This window comes from Lagenorhynchus albirostris, chromosome 1 (assembly GCF_949774975.1).
Source record: "Lagenorhynchus albirostris chromosome 1, mLagAlb1.1, whole genome shotgun sequence".
NCBI classification, from domain to species: domain Eukaryota; kingdom Metazoa; phylum Chordata; class Mammalia; order Artiodactyla; family Delphinidae; genus Lagenorhynchus; species Lagenorhynchus albirostris.
The window spans coordinates 32,685,662-32,706,503 of NC_083095.1; the positions used below are offsets into that span (position 1 = coordinate 32,685,662).

Here is a 20,842-nt window from a genome sequence, read left to right on the forward strand (position 1 = left end):
TCTTTAACCATCTCATTTCTCATATATTCCTTTCAATACCAATTTTACTATATCAAATACGAATTGAATGACGCTCAGAAGAATCAGTGACCTTCAGAGACAGTGGGGGAAAGTGGTTTCCAGGAACTAGCCCTGAGTTGGTTTGGTTCTAAGATTTTCCTCCTGTTGCCTGCCAATTGATATTTAAGTAAAATGGGTAAGGCTGCTGCTAAGAACTGCGGCCCTAGTGGACAAAATTATAAAGCGTGGAAAGGTCCAACTGGAGCAACAGAGCAGAATGCCCGGGCTCTGAGGTGACAAGCGACACATGCCACTTCAGGTCTGGAGCTACACTGAGTGCAATGACGAAGCCCTGGGCACTTAACATGCAGTGATATGGGAGCTGGGAGTAGAAGAATCTGAGTCTCAGCTGAATACAGAGATCTCTGCTCATCGCTTACTGCTCTCAAAGCTGCTGCAACCTTGTCCCTCCCTCACTCTTCCTGTGCCTACTGAAACATTAAATACATTCTGTTGTGACTTATTATGTATCTGTCAAATAAAATTAGCATGTCTGATAAGGTTTAAGTTGTATTATTTTAAAGATCATATATTTGTGCAAGTATTTTTGGAACTGATGGGGAAGAAGTTTTCAAATTAAATGAATAAGAAAATGCTCCAAATTTATGAAGAGGATTGACTTGGAATTAAGATGTACACTTTGTACAGGTTTTTAATTCGAATTTTATCTTTAGTTTGGGGGGTAATTTAACTGAAAAATTCAATATAAGAGACTACACCTTCTAGTAGATCACAAAGAATTAGATACTTGTCTAGATAAGCTAGGAATGAGTCAGACTTACCTTACTTAGTCCTAAGTATGTCACCATGGACATAACTGGTGCTGCCAGTGCAAAGACCAGTAAGTGCTTTCTGATTCGATTCCGCTCGAGGCCTGCATGCATTAAGAAGGAAACCAGCCCAAACGCAGCTGGTGCCTGGAAAAGAAAAACTATCCCTTGTTACTCTGGAAGTTTGGATTGCTTCTACATTATGACGTACATATCATTTGACTGAATTCTCATACAAGAAAACCAGGCATACTAGTAAGTCTGGGCTTTGACTTTTATGAATTAATGTTCTAAGCTAGAAAATATCCCATTTGTGTGTGTGTGTGCATGTATGTGTGTCTGTGTAATAGTTAAGAAAAGAGTATAAAGAAATGAAGAATATTTATGAACAAAAATTACTATGAAATGTAGAAATCTGTAGAGGACTTAACAGTTTGTGTATATGACCATAAAAAAATAAAACCCCTTCAAGTATAAGGTTAAGAAAATGGTAGCAAAAGACCCAGCTATGAACAGATTTATTCAATTCTCTAAAATGAACAGCAATTACGAAAATAACTAAAAAAACTTTCCATTCCAGAAAACATAATGACCAAAGAGAAATTTTAATTATAAATGTAGTCAGTACCAAATCTTACACCAGAATTTTGCTTACCTTATGTAGCATTATTGCCACAAACACAATTAACTGGACACTAGTTTGTGAAGTAGAAGCTGCTGCTCCCAAAGCAACACCGTCAGCTGAATTTGGAAAAAGTGAAACATAAAACACTATAACTATAAATAACAACTATAATAGTTGGTGAGTGACTGTGTGGGCTTTAGAGTCAGATAGAGCTGGACTGGACTCTGGGACGGTTACTTAACCTTTCTGAACCTTAGCCTTCTCATTTCTACAATGGGTTCAATAAAGTATGTATTCCTAGGGTTTTCATGAGGTAACATATGTGAAGAGCTTAGCATAGGTGCTAATCAATATTCAATTTGTCAGTTATTGTTGCTGTTGTTGGAAAAGTATGATGCTCAAAAATCTACTGATTAATCAATCAAACTGTAATAACAGAAATATCAAAGAATTTCAAAGGAAGCATCTCTGCATCCTGCAGATGAAAAACCAAAATAAAGACACCGCGACTTGGCATAGATGATTTACACGTAATGAGTAAACAGTGGTTGAAATAGATGAATTTTTTTGTTAGAAAAGCATGTTTTACTAGCAAGTCCAGAAAAGACTGTGTCACCTTTCACATGCTTTTGTCATTTACAGAGCCCTACTACTCAGACTAGTTTTGGTTATGATTCCAAGGCATGCCCTGTCAGCAATGCTGAGACTTCGACACTCTACAGCCTACCTCTGCCTCACCTGGCACTTGGGTAGATACCCAGCACCAGGGCTACTGAGTACAAAAGTGAGCAGGCTCTTATGCAGATGAGATCCTACAGTAGAGGTCAGCAAACTTTTTGTTAAAGGGATAGATAGGAAGAATTTTAGCCTTCGTGAGTCATTTGGTCTCTTGCAACTACTCAACTCTACCATTGCGTGAAAGCAGCCACAGATAGTACGTAAACAAGTGGCCATGGCTGTGTTCCAATACAACTTTACTATGGACACCGAAATTTGAATTTCATATATTTTTCATGTGCCACAAATTATTTTCATCCATTAAGAAATACAGAACCATTCTTATTGCAACCCCAACACTGAGTACTCCAGGGCTCATGCTTCTGTTGGAGGCCTTCATTAAGCAACCCTTTCCCCAAAAGGCCAGCCCTAGAGTATTTCATGTGGATGGTCCCTGTGTGACAGAAAAGAAAGGGGTTCCACTGCAATGTGACCCTACCTGCAGCATGGACGACCAGACCCAGCGTGGTGGTGATTTTGGAATTGCTAGGCCTTGCTGTTTCTGGATCTGAAGTAAAAATAAGCAAGTCAGCCATGAAGCAACGTGAAACAGAAACTATTAGAACATTCACCTGCGGGTGGAAGAAGTCTTTGAAAGCTCTTAAAGTAGAACATTATTATTTTCCTCACTATTGTCTTTTTTCTTCTGCTTCAAACACTTGGAAGTTTCCCCTGTCCTGAAGAGGTGGGCAGGTGGAAACTCTTCATTTGACCCAGGCTTCCCTGAACAGACAAGATGTCACCCCAAACAGCCTCACACCTCTTAACGCTTCACCTCTCCAAGGAAAGTGCTCTGTGGCGTCTCACCACCTCTCTAGACCAATCTCATTGTCATTGCCTACCCCTCCCCCTCCCCCTCCCCAGCCTCCTGCAACTTTATCTGTATTCTAACATCAAAATGTCGTTCACATTTGCCTTTCTCCATTTTGTTGCCACCATCCTAACCTAAATTTTCATCACCTCAAACCTAAATTAGCAGTAGGCTCCCATCTGGTTGTCTCCCCTTACTCTCATTTCTCCCTAACCTAATTCATCTTACACATCCTTGTCGGATTCATCTTTCTGAATCACCACCCTTGTGATGGGTCAGTTAAGAATCTGCTGCTTTTCAAATTCAGTCCAAACTGCTCTATTAAGTAGGTCTTGAGCCCTCTATCAACTGGTATCATCTTTTTTTTTTAAATAAATTTATTTATTTTTGGCTGCACTGGGTCTTTGTTGCTGCTCACGGGCTTTCTCTAGTTGCGAGAGTGGGGACTACTCTTCATTGCAGTGCGCAGGCTTCTCCCTGTGGTGGCTTTTCTTTGTTGCAGAGCACAGGCTCTAGGCACGTGGGTTTCAGTAGTTGTGGCTCGCAGGCTCAGTAGTTGTGGCTCACAGTCTCTAGAGCACAGGCTCAGTAGCTGTGGCACACGGGCTTCGTTGCTCTGTGGCATGTGGGATCTTCCCAGACCAGGGCTCGAACCCGTGTCTCCTGCATTGGCAGGCAGATTCTTAACCACTGTGCCACCAGGGAAGTCCTCAACTGGTATCATCTTATTTCTTACTGTCCAGTCCAGTTAAACCAGTTTCTGTAACACCCTCTAACAAAAACTGTCTCATTCTCCTTTCCCCAAATCTCCTCACCCCTAATTCTTGGCATGTACTAAACTGCCCAGCTCATCAATCCAAAACCAAGACATTGTTCAAAGTCTTAATTCTAGGACCGCTTAGTCTGCAAAAGAATCAAAGATTAATTCCAGCTTAGAACAACTCTCCCCTTGCCTAGAAATGTACAGCTCTATGCACAGTCTCTACATGCTACTTCAAGGTTTCTTCTGTGTTCCACCTTAGATATACAAAACTGTTTTCACTTAAATGTGTCCCTCCCAATTGACTGTGAACTATACAGAATTAAATTTTATACTTCTTTCCATTTTTTTATTTGTCTTATAGAATGTATCATAGCACTGGTCACCGAACAGTTGCTTAATAAATCCTTGTTGGAGATTAAAAAAAGTATTTATCTGTATTACAGGTATTATAAGAAATATATAGGGCATCCCTGGTGGCGCAGTGGTTGAGAGTCTGCCTGCCAATGCAGGGGACGCGGGTTCGTGCCCCGGTCCGGGAAGATCCCACATGCCGCGGAGCGGCTGGGCCCATGAGCCATGGCCGCTGGGCCTGCACGTCTGGGGCCTGTGCTCCGCAACGGGAGAGGCCACAACAGTGAGAGGCCCGCGTACCGCAAAAAAAAAAAAAAAAAAAAAAAATTATCTTCTAATTAAAACACTGCAAGAAGGGAAGCTAAAGCCCCTAATCCCTCTGAGACAACAGATATTTCAATATCACCCCAAACTGGAAAGAACGATCATATTACACTGTGTGACAAGCTTGTTTTGGCTTTTCTTTACACAGTCTTGTGGTCTAATTATAAGTAGCATCTTAAAAAAAATTAGAGGGGGGCTTCCCTGGTGGCGCAGTGGTTGAGAATTTGCCTGCCAATGCAGGGGACACGGGTTCGAGCCCTGGTCTGGGAAGATCTTACATGCTGCGGAGCAACTGGGCCCGTGAGCCACAACTACTGAGCCTGCGCGTCTGGAGCCTGTGCTCCGCAACAAGAGAGGCCGCGACAGTGAGAGGCCCGTGCACCGCGATGAAGAGTGGCCCCCGCTCGCCACAACTAGAGAAAGCCCTCGCACAGAAACAAAGACCCAACACACCCAAAAATAAATTAATTAATTAATTTTAAAAAAATTAGAGGTTTAAAATTAAAACACAATTTCTATAAATCTATAGGAAAAGACTCTGATTCAGAATAAATTTAATAAACGAATTAACTTTTACTGATAATAATACATAAAATCCTGCAGGTAATAGGTAAAGTGAGGTCACCAGATACATGAAAACCAGCAAAAACAGTGACCTCTGAGACAAAGCAGGAGGAAAAATAAACACATACTACATTTAATTCTTTGTATGGGGCTACAGGACACTAATGCACCTATAAATGCATTTTAAATTTAAACTGACAAGAATTGCAAGAAAAATGTCATAAAGGCCACTATGGACAACTATGTAATGTAGCTGGAGTCAGATTCCATCCAACAGAGGGTGCTTCTCATTTGCTATTTGGAATAAAGCACATAAGTAAAACCTTTTACTCCAAAATCAATTTCCTAAAATAAGACTTGGTTAGTTAAAAAAAAAAAAAGTTGCAAGAATAGTTCAAAAAGCAATCATATACCCTTTTCTCAGAATGACTAATTGTCCAACATTTTGCCCCATTTGCTTTATCATTTGGGCTTATGCTCTCTTGTTTTCTATCTACACTACACAAATACACATATTTGTGTATATCTTTTTTTCTGTACCATTTAAGAGTAAATTGCATACATTGTAACTCTTTATACTTAGATACTTCAGTGTGTATTTCTGATGATAAAGGATATTTTCTTATATAATCACAGTAAAGTTATCAACTTCAGTAAATTTAACATTGATATTTTTTTCTACTCTCTTTTGCATATTCTAATTTGTCAATTGCCCAAGAATGTCTTTCAGGGCATTTTTCCTTTTCCAGGAAGGATCCAGCCTAAGATCATATGTTGCACCTAGTTTTATCTCTTTAGTCTCCTTTAACCTGAGACATTTTCTCTGCCTTTGACTTTGTGACATTGATATCTCTGAAGAATACATTTCCTTCCCTGCGCCTTTCTTGTTTTATAACAGAGTGGTCCTTCCTTTTGGATTTGTCTGATGTGTTCTTAGATGATGCATTCTTGGATGGAATACTACATAGGTGATGCTCCTCAGGCTATCACATCTAGAGGCACAGGATGAACATCTGCTGCTCACTGGTGGTGTGAATTCTGGATTATATATTGGATATTGTAAATGTTATCTTGTGGATACTATGGATTCTATTATATTCCTCCAAAGAGTGTTGATTTTTTGCTTTGCTTTACATAACTTGATTTGGCTCAAACTGCAAACTCTGTCTTCTGGGCAGCTGCCTAAATCTCAGTTTAGTTCTTTGACATTTAGCTGAGCTGTCTAGAGTCTGCCCAAGAAAGCATGGTTCAGGGCTTAGCCAGAGACTTGGGCAGTTTATACATAGAATTTGGGGCTGAGTTTCTCTGTCTCTCTCCTTTCTAAGATTCTCCCCTCACTTTCCAGGGGCTGGGTAGCTTGAACTCTGTCCTCCAGTTCCTTAGGCCAGAAAGACTGTCTTCTATCAGTTAGTTACCCCATAGGCACTGACTGCTAAAAGCAGTAAAAATAGGAACTAAAAGTAGTAAAAATAGGTTCCAAGTGTAGACTCCCTTCCAGAATTTGCCTCCTTTAGGTCACTCACTCTCCAATGTCTTCAGATAGTGGTTTTCAAAATTCTGTCCAAAGTTTACAGTTATCTGTACAGAGGCTGGTCTGGTAGGAACATTCTGCCCACACTGAAAGCAGAATACCAGTGACATTAATTTTGATCATCTGATCAAGGCATTGTCCGATTTCTTCATTTAGTTACTTATTTTTCCCTTGTAACTAATAAGCAAATCAAAATATACCCCCTAGATTTAACATTCATTGATGATTCTGGCCTGAGCCAATTTTTACTATGAAGGTTGCAAAGATGATTGTCCAACTCCAACTGCTTGCACATTTACCAACTGGCATTTAGCTTCTGCTGGAACCAAATGCCCTCCCTTCTCCTTTTATCTTTCTCCCATGTGGATGTGCCCATTGATTCCCATTTTTTCAATGATTTACGCTTTATTGATGTTCTTAATTATCTTGGTGCACAAACTGTCTGAGATCTGGCCAAGAGAAGCCCCTTCAAGCTGGTTCCTATATTCTGTGACATGTTTCCATCTTCTTTGAGCACTAGATGTTCCAAGCTCATTTTATCCTTACCCTGTCCTGTCCTAGAATCAGCCATTTCTCTGAAGAGCCCTGATATACTCATTGCTAGTGGGGTGTCTTTACTTCTAGGCCCTCTCTGCACACAGAACTAAGACATACATACATGTATACATAGACACACATGTATATGCACACATACACATATACGTTTTAGAAATCATGATTCCAATAGCTCCGATTCCAACCCATCCCTGTAGGGGTTCTTTCTTGCTTTCCCTCATTCCCTATTTGCATGTCCCTTCTTCCTCAGTGAGGACTCTGGTTCCACCAACAGCAACACATTTACTCATTTGCTCAATCTTGTAACATATCTAAACTAGTTTCAGAACTGTTTTGCCCACACCATTACAAAAAGCAAAGCCTATTAAAAAGAGTTCAGTACTGTTTACGCTTCTTCCCCAACTCTACTCACCACTAAAGGTATATAGTCAAATACTACATTCATAAGTTACTTGAATTAGTTTTTTCTGCATCCCCTTCAGTGTAACTGTGTTATTCATTTGAAGTATAGTTCATCTGTTTCAGTTAGGTCCCCCATCCTTTGTTGATTTCATTTTATATTTTGAATATGGAAAATATTAACATATTTCCCAAAGTCAAAACTATATCAAAAAGGCATGCCCGGGGAAGTGTCATGCCCTCCCAAAACCCTTCTACCTTATCCCACCCATGCCCTCACTCCTACAAGTAATCAACTTTGTTTTCTAGCTGATCCTTCATGTTTCCTTTTTGTAAAGATAGGCAAATATATACACGTATACTTGTTTCCCCTTCTTCTTTACACAAAACATAATATACGATGTATAATAACTTATTTTTGCTTTTTTTTTTCCCACTTAACAGTATTTCCCGGAAATCTCTCCATATTGGTTCACAGAGATCTGATTCCTTATTCTATTTCATGGCTACATAGAACTCCATTACATGGACACACCACACTACACTCAACCAATCTGCATGACTAGACATTGAAGTGTTTTTACAATGATAAACAATGCTGCGCTGATTAGTCTTGTGCATATATATTTTCATATTGGAGCCGATTCATCAGAACAGGTTCCTAGAAGTGCGATTTTGGGGTTGAAGGGTAAATTCTCCACTACAGGGGCTGTACCACTATGCATACCCACAGCAATAGACGAGAGTGCCTGTTTCTTCACAGCTTTGCCAACAGAGTATACTGCCAAGGTTTTGAATTTTTGCCTATCTGACAGGTGAGAAATGGCATCTCAGTGGAATTTTGATTTGATCTAAAGTCCACAGGCTTTAGACTGCTGAAAGGCTCCATGGCACAAAAAGGGTTAAGAACTTCTGCCCTAGACCTCCATCAAATGAGCTTTAAAATAACAAGGGTAATAATATAATAAACACTCCCTTGTGCCACATGTCACAACCCACTAGCTTTCTCAAATGAATGAAGTGTTCACCAGAACCTGAGAAAGTTTTAGCACTAAATAAGGCCACTGATACATACTGAATTATTCAATCACTGGTGATCACCTAAAATGCAAATGTTTTGCACTGCCCAGAAAACCTTGGAGCTACTTACCATCAGTAGAATGCACATGGGAGCTGCCAATCTGGTCCACCAGCAACATGAAAACAAAGCCCAGTACGAGGGAAACACCGATGTAGGCATGGAGCTGTGTGTGGTCATGGCTGTGCTCATGTTCATGGGCAACCGGTATTTCTGCTTTGTCTGACGCAATCACATTCTGTGTTTGACTCGCTTGGTGGTGTTTCCCTAGAGCAGAATGAACCATAAAGAGAAAATGTGTTTTCCCCCTCAAAACATCTTCATGTAGAAGCTTCCATTCTTTTGTATTTCAAGTTCTACAGATTTTACTGCAAAGACATTCACTTCCTGTGTTATAATCTAGCCAATCATAAACTCCCTTAACTTAAAGTTCATAATGAAAAAATTCCCAAGGGTCCTCTGCTTTTGGCATGCAGAGCTTTTAACTGCCTATTATTCCCAAAACCTAGGAAGTGGAAGCAAATCACCAAGAAAGCAGTCATATTCCCAAGGGATAGCATCCCCAAATCTTCCTTTCGGGCTAGAGAAATTCACACCAATCTCACCAGAAACTACAGTAAGGTTTATTTTGATGAAAATAGGCAAATGAAGAACAGTAACAGTGAAAATAATTACAATCAAATTTATCTAGTTTTACACTTAGGTTGATATAAAAATTGCAAATAAAGGGCAAACTGAGTATAAAACACTTTTTTTAAAAATCTCAGGGGACAATCACTAATTAGAAACCAAAAGGGCAGAGCAGTTTAAAAGAGACATTTCCTTCTAGAAAGATGATTGTTCTAGAAAGATGACTGTTCTAGAAATATGATTGTCAGGATACTCTGAATTACAGTAAATGACACCTGGCTAAGTAATACTGCTAGTTTATTATACTCACGTATTTGACACTCAAAACATAAACACTTCAAGGCCAGAATCCTGATCTTTGCTGTGTTTCATAAATACAGGCTAACATACTAAACACATTTCTTGCTTATAATTAGATTAAGCATTTTAATCTTTGACCAAAGAAATTACATAAGTCTGTTGCAATACTTTAGAGCCTGCCTTAATTCTTTAAAAGTCATTTTTGAGAAGCACAAAGCACATACCATCTTAAGATAATAAAAACTCATGTATTTTTCTAATTCTTGAAAGATTTTTTGTTTGTTTACACACCTTTTTTTAACTTTTAAAAAATGTGGTAAAATACACATTACATAAAATTTACTTACCATTTTAACCATTTTTAAGCATACAATTCTGTGGCTTTAAGTACACTCACATCATTCTACAACCATCATCCATCTCTAAAACTTTTTCATCTTCCCAAAGTAATTTTTTAATCTTAAGATTTTTTCCCTAATAGTGATTGCATTTACTTGTTTTAAAATATCTAAATCTCTCTCTTTTTTTTAATCAACTTTATTGAGGTATAGCTCACAAATGTAAAAACTCTAGTAACTACCACCAAGGTCAAGATATGGAACAGTACTTTAAAATATCAGAAAAATTGTCTTGTGCGTCCCTGGAGTCAATATGTCACTCTTGGTCCCAAGCAGGCACTGAAGAGCTTTTTGTCCCCAGAGTTTTCCCTGATCTAGGATTTCATATAAATGGAATTATGCAATATATCCTCTTTTGCATAAGGATTCTTTTGTTCAGAATAACATTTTGAGATTTATCTAAGCTTTGCATGTAGTTTGGTCCTCTTTTTTGTTGAGTAGTGTTCCATTGTATGGACATATCACAACTTGTTTATTCGTTCAGCTGTTGATAGACATTTAGGTAATTTCCAATTTTGGTCCATTATAAATAAAGCTGCTATGAGCATTCAGGTACAAGTCTTTCTGTGGATACACATTTTCTTTTCCCTTGGGTAAATACCTAGGATCAGAACTGACAGGTGTATGTATGTTTAACGTTATAAAAAAAACTGTCAAACTGTTTTCCGAAGTGGCTGTACCATTTTACAAACCCAACAGCAATGTCTGAGAGTACTAGTTGCTCCATTCCATTGTCAACATTTGATATTGTGAGGCTTTAAATTTTTAACCATTTTTACATAGGTGATCATGTCATCTGCAAACAGATAGTTTTACTTCTTGCCAATCTTTACGCCTTTTCTTTCTTTTTCTGGCCTTACTTCAGACTTGCGTCCGGCCAAGACCCCAAGTACAATGTTAAGTACAAGTGGTTGAGAGGAGACAGCCATGTTTTGTTCCCAGTGTTAGGCATCTTACCTGTAGGTTTTTCAAATATACCCTTTCTCAGTAAGGAAGTTCTTTCCTAGTTTGCTGAGAATTAGGAGTTTAATTCTGTCAAATGTTTATGCTTTTCTGTACCTGTTAAGGATGATCAAATGGTTTTTCTACTTTATTCGATTAAGATAATAAATTAAAATGGTTTTTGGATATTAATCCAACCCCTGATTTGCATTCCTAGGATAGACTCCAACTGGTCAAAATGTATTATCCTGTCTATATATTGCTGTATTCAATTTGCTAATATTTGGTAAAGAACTGTGCCATCTACATTCATGAGGGATATCTGTCTGCAATATTTTTTCTTGTAACATCTCTGTTTGAGTTACATTGGCATCTTAAAATGAGACGGAGTGCTCCTCCAAGAGACAGGCAGAAAAAAACTTCCTCCAGCCCCCCAATTTCCATTTTATTAATTTAAACAAGTTCTACGAGTATCAGCAGTTAATGTTAATGGTGCTAATGTTAAGCAGTTTTTGAAATTGCTGACATGAGACTTATGACAATGTTTTTTAAATTTTTAAGGACATGATCCCTAGTAAAAAATAAATTTTACATCATGATCTAGTAAACATAGATGAAAAACTAAATAAAAATTTGCAAAAAATAATACTTATCCTTACAGTGGTTACAACGCACTATTCTATTTCTTCATCTGTCTTGTCCCTCCTTTGTGCTCTTCTTAAATGCCAGTCACAAGTCCAACTTACTAAATTTATTTCAAGATCCAGAGTTGCTACCTTCAGTTTGGAAGCACTGCTGGAGGTAAAGAGAGACTTTCAGAGGAAGAAATGGATGATTTTGGAATAAAAGGTATTTCCTGGAAATCAGAAGCCTACGCTGCAGTGATCAATTAAAGAGAACTGAACGCTAGACAGGTCTAGGAGGAAAAGGTGGGCAGACAGAATGTGCCTACCCTGTCCTTCATGCAAGCAAAATTATTGTTAGCAGTAAGGATTTTAAGCCAGAGAACTTACTGAAAGCTCAGAGATGAAAAATAATTAAGTTTATGAGAGAAGCAATCTAAGAATTTTGATCAGTAGTGTTGGACAATTAAAATGTAGCCTCATGGTAAAAGGAGGGTGTTCAGTTTGTGAAAATCATTGAGCTATATACTGCCAATATGTGTACTTTCTTGTATGTATGACATATACTTTTTTGTATGCAATATTTCAATAAAAAGTTAATAAACTCAAAATGCAGTACCCTGATGACCAATACTGAGATGGCAGAACTCACTACTTTTCAAGTAGGTCTTTGTGTGCTGGGAGAATAGCTTAGCATGGCCTCAAGAATGTAAAATAAATAAACGAAGTAAAACAATTGACTTTCTCTAAAGACAAGGCAATTTTTGGTATGCTTCTGTTTTAACATACAAAACCAATTCTTCATATTTATAGATGTAAAGAAACTACACATGTGAAGTCAGTCATAGAATTTTGCTAACTACAATTTTCAACACTATTTAGAAAGATGCTATTGGAAAGGATTTGAACGATTATCTTTTCATAAGGTACCCACTAAATATTTAACAAAACGGGCTCCTGTCTCTGCCTCTGCTTAGACTCTGCAGGAGTTAATGAATCCATGGGCCTTCCATGCTGCTTCTCCTGGATAACACCTTGTCTTTCAAGACTCAGCTCATAAGTCCCTTCCTCCTTGAGATTTTCTGTGTCCTCCTCTAGTCATGTACACACAGAGTAGTAGTACGTGTCTACCATAGATTTTATATGACTATAACATAATTCAGACAGCAGCAAACTGCAGGACAGAGGCTCATGCCTAGCTCTGTAAATAAAATTTGCACTGGAACACAGCCATGCTCATTTGTTCATGGACTGTCTGGTTGCTTTCATGCTATGACAGCAGAGTTGAGTAACTGCAACAGAAACCATATGGCCCACAAAGCCTAAAATATTTACTATCTGGCCCTTTACAGAAAAAGTTTGCCAACCCCTGCTGTCACTGACTGTTAATTTATTCATTTTCCATCAGCTGTGAATTCTTGAAGGCAGGGGCTATATTGTGTATCTATGAACGGATAACAATCAATATAAGGCCATAAATTGAGTAGATACTCAACAAATTGATGTTGAAGGCAAAAAAATGGCCTTCACTTCTGTATTTTTTTTATGTGGCATTTCATCTCAAAAGTTATGCAATTAATTACTTCCTAAGCAAAAAGATTTTTTTAATGGAAATAAAATACAATCTTTTAGTTGTATGTTTTAAGGTAATTATGCACATGCTTCTTTATAAATCCAGACTTAATAGGTAACAGATGTACATGCTAAATTAGGTGAAAGGTCATGCTAAAGCGAGCTTAGGTACAAAGGTGGGTTAACACCTTATTAAAGGGTGTTAGTCATACTATTATTTGTGAACAGTTGCATAATAATTTTTAAAGATAATTAATTTTCGGGTGTCCATAGTTCTGAAACTAAATGTCAAGCCTAATTACAACTTTCAAAGGGTGGCCAAAATTACTTCCCTTCATAAGGTATAACTATATCAGAATTTTTAAATTTAAATGAGTATAAGATCCTTCTATATCTTATCCTAACAATGCTTTCTTTATCTAAATAATTTTGGAACTCTTGGCACAGCATTCAGAGTCACATTTATGAATCACAATAAAACTGTCATATTTTCTAGTATCACCAGCTTTTGATCTAAAATAATATTGAATAAACAGGTCACCTATCTTATCGAACAGATTGGCATTGAATAAGTTGTACATTTCTCTAAACCTAAACTACTTTCAAGGAAAATTCTGCTGCCACTGATGATTCTCATCTAAGTGTGCTGCATACTCTGGAGGTAAATTAAAGAAAGAGTTCCAACATTTTTTGAGCATTCACTGATACAAGTACATAATTTCCTGACGTTCCCATTTTGAAGGCGTTAACACCTAATTTTATGTAAAATTGTGGCAAATAAGTAAAATGTCAGCAACATTATTTTTTATATATATATATATATATACATGTTCACATACATATATATATATATGGCTTGAAATAAGTGTGCTGTTGATTGAAGCTTTCCATAAAAGACCTGAATACTTATACTTAAGTGGAATTTAACTTTATATAAAAACATGAAATATTTACTGGATTATATACAATGAATGGTAGGCATTATTGGTTTTATTTGCGAGCATTAGCCAAAACAAAACAAAAAAACTTTTCAAAGTGAGTGATAATCCCATGATCTTATTAGTACATAAACTGATTAGTAATGGGATCCAGATATTCAGTATTAACACATCCATCCTTCCTTCTACTCCAGGATATGAAACTCAACCTAGCAAAAACTGAGATCTTAAAACCCAGCTATTTACTATTTACAGTAGCCAAGACATGGAAACAACCTACATGTCCATCAACAGATGAATGGATAAAGAAGATGTAGTGTATATATACAATGGAATACTACTCAGCCATAAAAAGAATGAAATAATGCCATTTGTAGCAACATGGATGACCTAGAGAGTATCATACTAAGTGAAGTGAGTCAGAAAGAGAAAGACAAATACCATATGATATCACTTACATGTGGAATCTACAATATGACACAAGTGAACTTATCTACGAAACAGAAACAGACTCACAGACATAGAGAACAGACTTGTGGTTGCCAAGGGGGAGGGGGGTGGGCAAGGGATGGATTGGGAGTTTGGGATTAGCAGATGCAAACTACTATAAATAGAATGGATAAACAACAAGGTCCTCCTGTATAGCACAGGGAACTATATTCAATATCCTATAATAAACTATAATGGAAAAGAATATGAAAAAGAATGTATATATATGTATAACTGAATCACTCTGCCGCACAGCAGAAATTAACATCACATTGTAAATCAACTATACGTCAATAAAATAAAATTTTTTTAAAAACCAAGCTATTTAATTAAAATACATTACGTTGTGGACATGTGTTGCTCATTCTCAAAAGAACTTTCAGGTTGTTATCGTTGTATCTGTTTTACTCAGGGCACTGGTTGGTAATTCACATGCTGAGACATGTTCCACATCACATTCCCCACTGCAGAGTATATAAACCCAGTATTATCATTGGATATTGCTCATCAGACATATATTTCTCGTGCCACTAACAGAGTGTTCAGCAAATCATTATGGGCTTAATTCTTTCCCTAGATATTCATATAGGAGTCCTTCCAGTAAGTTCCATCAGTATAGTATGTAGCCTTTCTATGACACAGACACATACGTTAAATTTAATATAATAGAATCAATTTACCCTTTGAACAGATTTGTTGGAACTTCTTCTTCAGATTAACATGTACAAAGAACAAAGCATTCTAAGATTCAAACCTTCAGGTAATTTGTTTTTTTTTTTGTTTTTTTTGAGGTGATCCCCAGTTTTCAGTTTTGTATTTTTGGCCTTCACTGGTTGTTTTAAACTTCTTAACTTCTACTCACACCTTATAACCTTCACAGATTTTTACTATATACTTATCTTTTTCTGGCAAAGACAGACAGTTCTTTACACTTGACGTGTTTTCAGTAATAGGGTGGTGTAGCTCTTAATAATGATGCATTCTGTTTCTGATGTAAAACAGAAAACTGACCATAGTCAAATGTATAAAGCTGACATTTTAAAGGGATGTTAGTGAATCTTTTATCAAAATACTACCGTGTTTCTGAAAGACAAGAATCTCATTACAAGGTAGGAAACAGATTTCTTTAGCAGATAAACAGTGTTTTGGTAATGTGAAATTCCTTACAAAGTCCACCATGTAGCAGAGTGTCATTAAAAGTGTAGGCTTCACAGAAACTAACACATCATTGTAAAGCAATTATACTCCAATAAAGATGTTAAGAAAAAAAAAAAGTGTAGTCTTCCAAGTAAGACAGGCTGTGTTTCAAATCCTGGTCCTGACGCTTACTGGCTGAGTTCCTTGGGCAAATTATTTAACCTCTTTGTGGCTCAAAAGCCTCATCTACAAAATAGTATCCACCTCAGAGGGTTGCTGTGATGATCAGGCAATATATCCACACAATACCTGGTATGTGGTTAAGTGCTCACTGAATGTTTAGGAACACAGTTGCACATTAGATGGAATTAATTTGGGAGATTTATTTTTAAACATCTTATATGAAATAGTTGGCCTGATTATCTTGTCAGATACAATACTGAACAATAAAACAATGCTGGGGGTGGAGGGAGAGGAAGGGGCAGGGAAAAAGCAGAGACTAGACATTTTAGCAGACAGAATAAGAGGTAGATGAGATAGGTTGTATTAGTCCAGGATCATCCATGTTTCAGAATCCTGAAAGTAAAGTATAACAAGAGCCTTAAAGAGCTCCACTTTTATTAATGAATGATAGGATAAAAGTTAATTAAATATAATAGCAGATTTAACCCTCTACTTTAAATGCAGAGCAAAATGACAGAGAAAGCCATAAAATGATAACTGTATCTCTCTAAAGAACCTGACACACGGCATTCTTGGAGAAATAAGCGGGATAATCTATACTGAACTATTTCTGACCACAACAGTTTCAATGATCATCCAGTTATGAGCACATCACATTTATATTTAGGTCTTTGACCAACAGTCTGCCTTCCTAAACATATCAATTCTCATGTTCCAAAGAATTATGGTGGTTTCAAACATTAGCTCCACAGTAAACAAGGACTGCAGTACTCAATAAACTATGTCCTCAAAACTTCTGTTTCTAGGGCTTCCCTGGTGGTGCAGTGGTTGAGAGTCCGCCTGCCGATGCAGGGGACACGGGTTCGTGCCCCAGTCCGGGAAGATCCCACGGGCTTGGGCCCGTGAGCCATGGCCGCTGAGCCTGTGCGTCCGGAGCCTGTGCTCCGCAACGGGGGAGGCCACAACAGTGAGAGGCCTGCGTACCGCAAAAAAAAAAAAAAAACCTTCTGTTTCTACAGAAAGATGGTTTTCTCACATGAACGCTAATAATCATCTAAGGCCAGTGAGTTTAGAGCTATAAACACGGAAGAGTATGTGAGAGGTTCCTTTTTAAATTAATTCGTATTTAATAATGCTTATTAAAGTGTCAGAGCACTTAGTTAACATGGTACACTGAGCTCTGAAAAAATATGTTAATTATCATAATTATAAGGTTCACAGAAGAACTAAACCATAGCCTGTAGTTACATGTAAATAAACTCCTTTTTCAAAGTTTGGAGAAAAGTTGGTTTGATGTACAATAAAGAAAGAGTGGAAACGGGTGGAGGGAGAAAAAGATAAAGTAGCAGAAACTAAAGTGATGTGACTTATCAGTATAGAGAGAGATGAGGAAAATTTGGAGATAGCTTAGTTTAAAACTAACATTATGGTCGAGCTACCTCAAAATTTAATAAAGTGGAATATTAACATTTTACTTTTTAAAAAGAATGATGGGAGGGCTTCCCTGGTGGCGCAGTGGTTAGGAGTCCGCCTGCAAATGCAGGGGACATGGGTTCGAGCCCTGCTGCGGGAAGATCCCACATGCCGTGGAGCAACTGAGCCCATGTGCCACAACTACTGAAGCCCGCACGCCTAGAGCCCGTGCTCCGCAAGGAGAGAGGCCACCGCAATGGGAGGCCTGTGCGCCGTAACCAAGAGTAGCCCTCGCTCACCACAACTGGAGAAAGCCCGCACGCGGCAAAGAAGACCCAACGCAGACAAAAATAAATAAATAAAATAAATTTAAAAAAAATAAAAAGAATGATGGGGACTTCTGGTGCTGGCCAAGGTGGAGTAAACCTACTATAGTCTCAATCACACACTGATTATGACAAAAACTCTGGACAAAACACACAAAATACAACTACCTGAAGACTATTAAGAGTAAACAATAGCAAGAGGAGAGAGGGCAGCAAAAACTTCAAAAGAAACCCTGTCCTTCTAGCAGAGGACCAGGAAGAGGGACTGCTGAGAGGTGTTGGTGTGGAGGGAAGCCCTCCCCTTTTTTTTCCTTTTACTCTCCCTCTCTTTTCTTTCCCAGCCCTGCCTTGAAGGCAGCCCAGCTGCAGAACTTCATGGCAGTACCAACAGCAGTTAAAAACCCAAGAAATACACCATCTTTCTGGCCACAGTATCTAGGAAAAGGGCCCCAGTGGTCTGAAGAGTATGGGGGGAAAACAGGTTATTCTGTTCTCTCTTTTCTCCTGCCACTTTGCCCTGACAGCAGCTCAAGCTACATGGAGCTTATCAAATTTCTAAATACTAGAATATCGGAAACTGACATTTTTAAAGTAACATTTACAATTGCACAACAATATGAAATATTTAGGTATAAATCTAACAAAATATTTGCAGATCTGTATGCTAAAAACTACAATACTGATGAAAGAAATCAAAGAAGACCTAAATAAATGGAGAGATATATTGTGTTCATGGATTGGAAGGCACAATATTCTCAAAATGTCAACTCTCCCCAAATTAATCTATAGATTCAATTCGATATCAATCAGGATCCCAGCATGATTTTTTTTTGTAGATACTGACAAGCTGACTCTAAATTTTTATAGAAAGGCAAAGGAACTAGTTTAAGCAAAACAATTTTGAAAAATAAGAACAAAGTTAGAAGGACTTCACAATCTAATTTCAAAATCTGCTATAAAGATATAGTCATCAAGAAGACAAATGTAGTATTGGCAAAGGATAGACAAATAGATCAATGGAACAGAACAGAGAATCCAGAAATAGACCAACACAAACATGGTCAATTGATTTTTGACAAAGGTGCAAAGACAATTCAATAGAGATAGTCTTTTCAACAAACGGTGTTGGAACTATTGGACATCCATCCATATGCAAAAAATGAAGGACTTCCCTGTGGTGCAGTAGTTAAGAATCTGCCTGCCAATGCAGGGGACACGGGTTCGAGCCCTGGCCCAGGAAGATCCCACATGCTGCAGAGCAACTAAGCCTGTGTGCCACAACTACTGAGCCTGTGCGCTCTAGAGTTCATGAGCCACAACTGCTGAAGCCCGTGCACCTAGAGCCCATGCTCCTCAATAAGAGAAGCCACCGCAATGAGAAGCCCGTGCACCGCAACAGAGTAGCCCCCGCTCACGCAACTAGAGAAAGCCCGCGTGCAGCAACAAAGACCCAATGCAGCCAAAAATAAAAAATATAAATAAATTTATTTTTAAAAAAATGAACCTTTACATTGTGTTCAAAATTAACTCAAGATGGATCATAGACCTAAGTATAAAACCTAAAATTATAAAACTTCTAGAGGAAAACAAAAGAGAAAATCTTTGTGAACTTGGGTTTAGCAAAAGGTTTTAAAATATGACACCAAAAGCACAATTCATGAAAGAAAGAACTGATAAATTCACTTCATCAAAATTAAAAACTACTCTGTGAAAGATACTGTTAAGAGAATGAAGCCACAGACTAGGAGAAAATATTCGCAAATCACATATCTCAGTAAAGGACTTGTATCCAGAATACATGAAGAACTCTCCAGACTCAATAATAAGAAAACTCAATTTAAAATATGGACAAATGATTGGATACCATCAAAGAAGATACAGCAATGGCAATCAAGCACATGAAAAGATGTGCAACGTCATTTGCCATTAGGAAACTGCAAATTAAAACCACATTGAGATACCACTATCCACCTAATAGAGTGACTAATGAAAAGATGTTCAACGTCATTTGCTATTAGGAAATTGCAAATCAAAACCACATTGAGATACCACTACCCACCTATTAGAGTGACTAAAATAAAAAACTAAAACAAAATAGACAACATCAAGTGTTGGGAAGGGAATCAACTGGAACTCTCACACATTACTGAGGGGAACACAAAATGGTACAGGCACTTTGGAAACAAGTTTGGCAATTTCTTATGAAGGTAAACACACACTTACCATATAACCCAGCAATTCCACCTGTCAAAAGAAATAAAAATTCATGTTCGCACAAAGACCTGTACACAAATGCTTATAGTGACTTTACTGATAATCACCAACACTGGAAAAAACCCATGTCTTTCAACTGGTGAAGGAATAAACAAACTATGGTTCATCCAAACAATGGTTCATCCAAACAATGGCATACTACTCAGAAATAAAAAGGTACAAACCACTGATGCACAGAACAGCATGATGACTCTCAACCTCATTATGCTAACTGAAAGAAGTCAGACCCAAAGGCTACAAGATTGCATGTATATGACATTCAGAAAAGGCAAAACTATAGAGAGAGAGAAGAGATCAGAGGTTGCCCAAGGTTGGGGGAAAGGTTTGACTACAAAAGGGGATGAAGGTGATGGGACTGTTCTGCGTTTTGACTTTATGCATTTGGCAAAATGCAGTCATTCATGCCAAAAAGAGCGAATGTAAAATATATAAATGAAAATATTTTTTTTTTTTTTGCGGTACGCAGGCCTCTCACTGTTGTGGCCCTTCCCATTGCGGAGCACAGGCTCCGGACGTGCAGGCTCAGCGGCCACGGCTCATGGGCCCAGCCGCTCCGCGGCATGTGGGATCTTCCCAGACCGGGGCACGAACCCATGTCCCCTGCATCAGCAGGAGGACTCTCAACTACTGCGCCACCAGGGAAAATAATTTTTAAAGTTTTTTTTTCTTGTTTTTGGCAAGGCTCGGTGGCTTGTGGGATCTTAGTTCCCTGACCAGGGATAGAACCCACACGCCCTGCAGTGAAAGCATGGAGTCTTAACCACTGGACCGCCAGGGAAGTCCCTTAAAAGATTTTTTAATGATGGCTTAGGGCAGGAGAATAATCTATGGTGAAAAGGTTAAAGAGACCAGAACGCTTATTTTTGAAAAAACAGGTTTATACAGCACATACATTTTCAAATGAATCCACAAAATTATTTTAGAACAAAACCAGGAAAACTATTAAAATAAAGGAAAGCAACCCAACACATAGTAGCTACATTTAACTTTAAAACTATACCTGAAATAT

The 20,842-nt window shown here is 38.0% G+C and overlaps 1 protein-coding gene across 5 annotated transcripts in view; it reads right to left on the reverse strand.

Annotated features, from left to right (window-relative positions):
• SLC39A9 (solute carrier family 39 member 9) overlaps positions 1-20,842 on the reverse strand; it is a 49,079-nt gene that overhangs the window by 5,110 nt on the left and 23,127 nt on the right. For 4 of the 5 annotated variants that reach the window (XR_009538982.1, XM_060140478.1, XM_060140466.1 and 1 more), the window contains 4 exons: positions 8,681-8,875; positions 2,672-2,740; positions 1,486-1,571; positions 843-977 (listed from right to left, as the gene is read on the reverse strand). Coding sequence is in view for 4 of the 5 variants with exons in the window: in XM_060140478.1 (XP_059996461.1) it covers positions 843-977; positions 1,486-1,571; positions 2,672-2,740; positions 8,681-8,875 (485 nt within the window). In the remaining variant the exon portion in view is untranslated. The remainder of the gene's footprint in view (positions 1-842; positions 978-1,485; positions 1,572-2,671; positions 2,741-8,680; positions 8,876-20,842) is intronic. The other variant, XM_060140486.1, reaches the window with a different exon arrangement.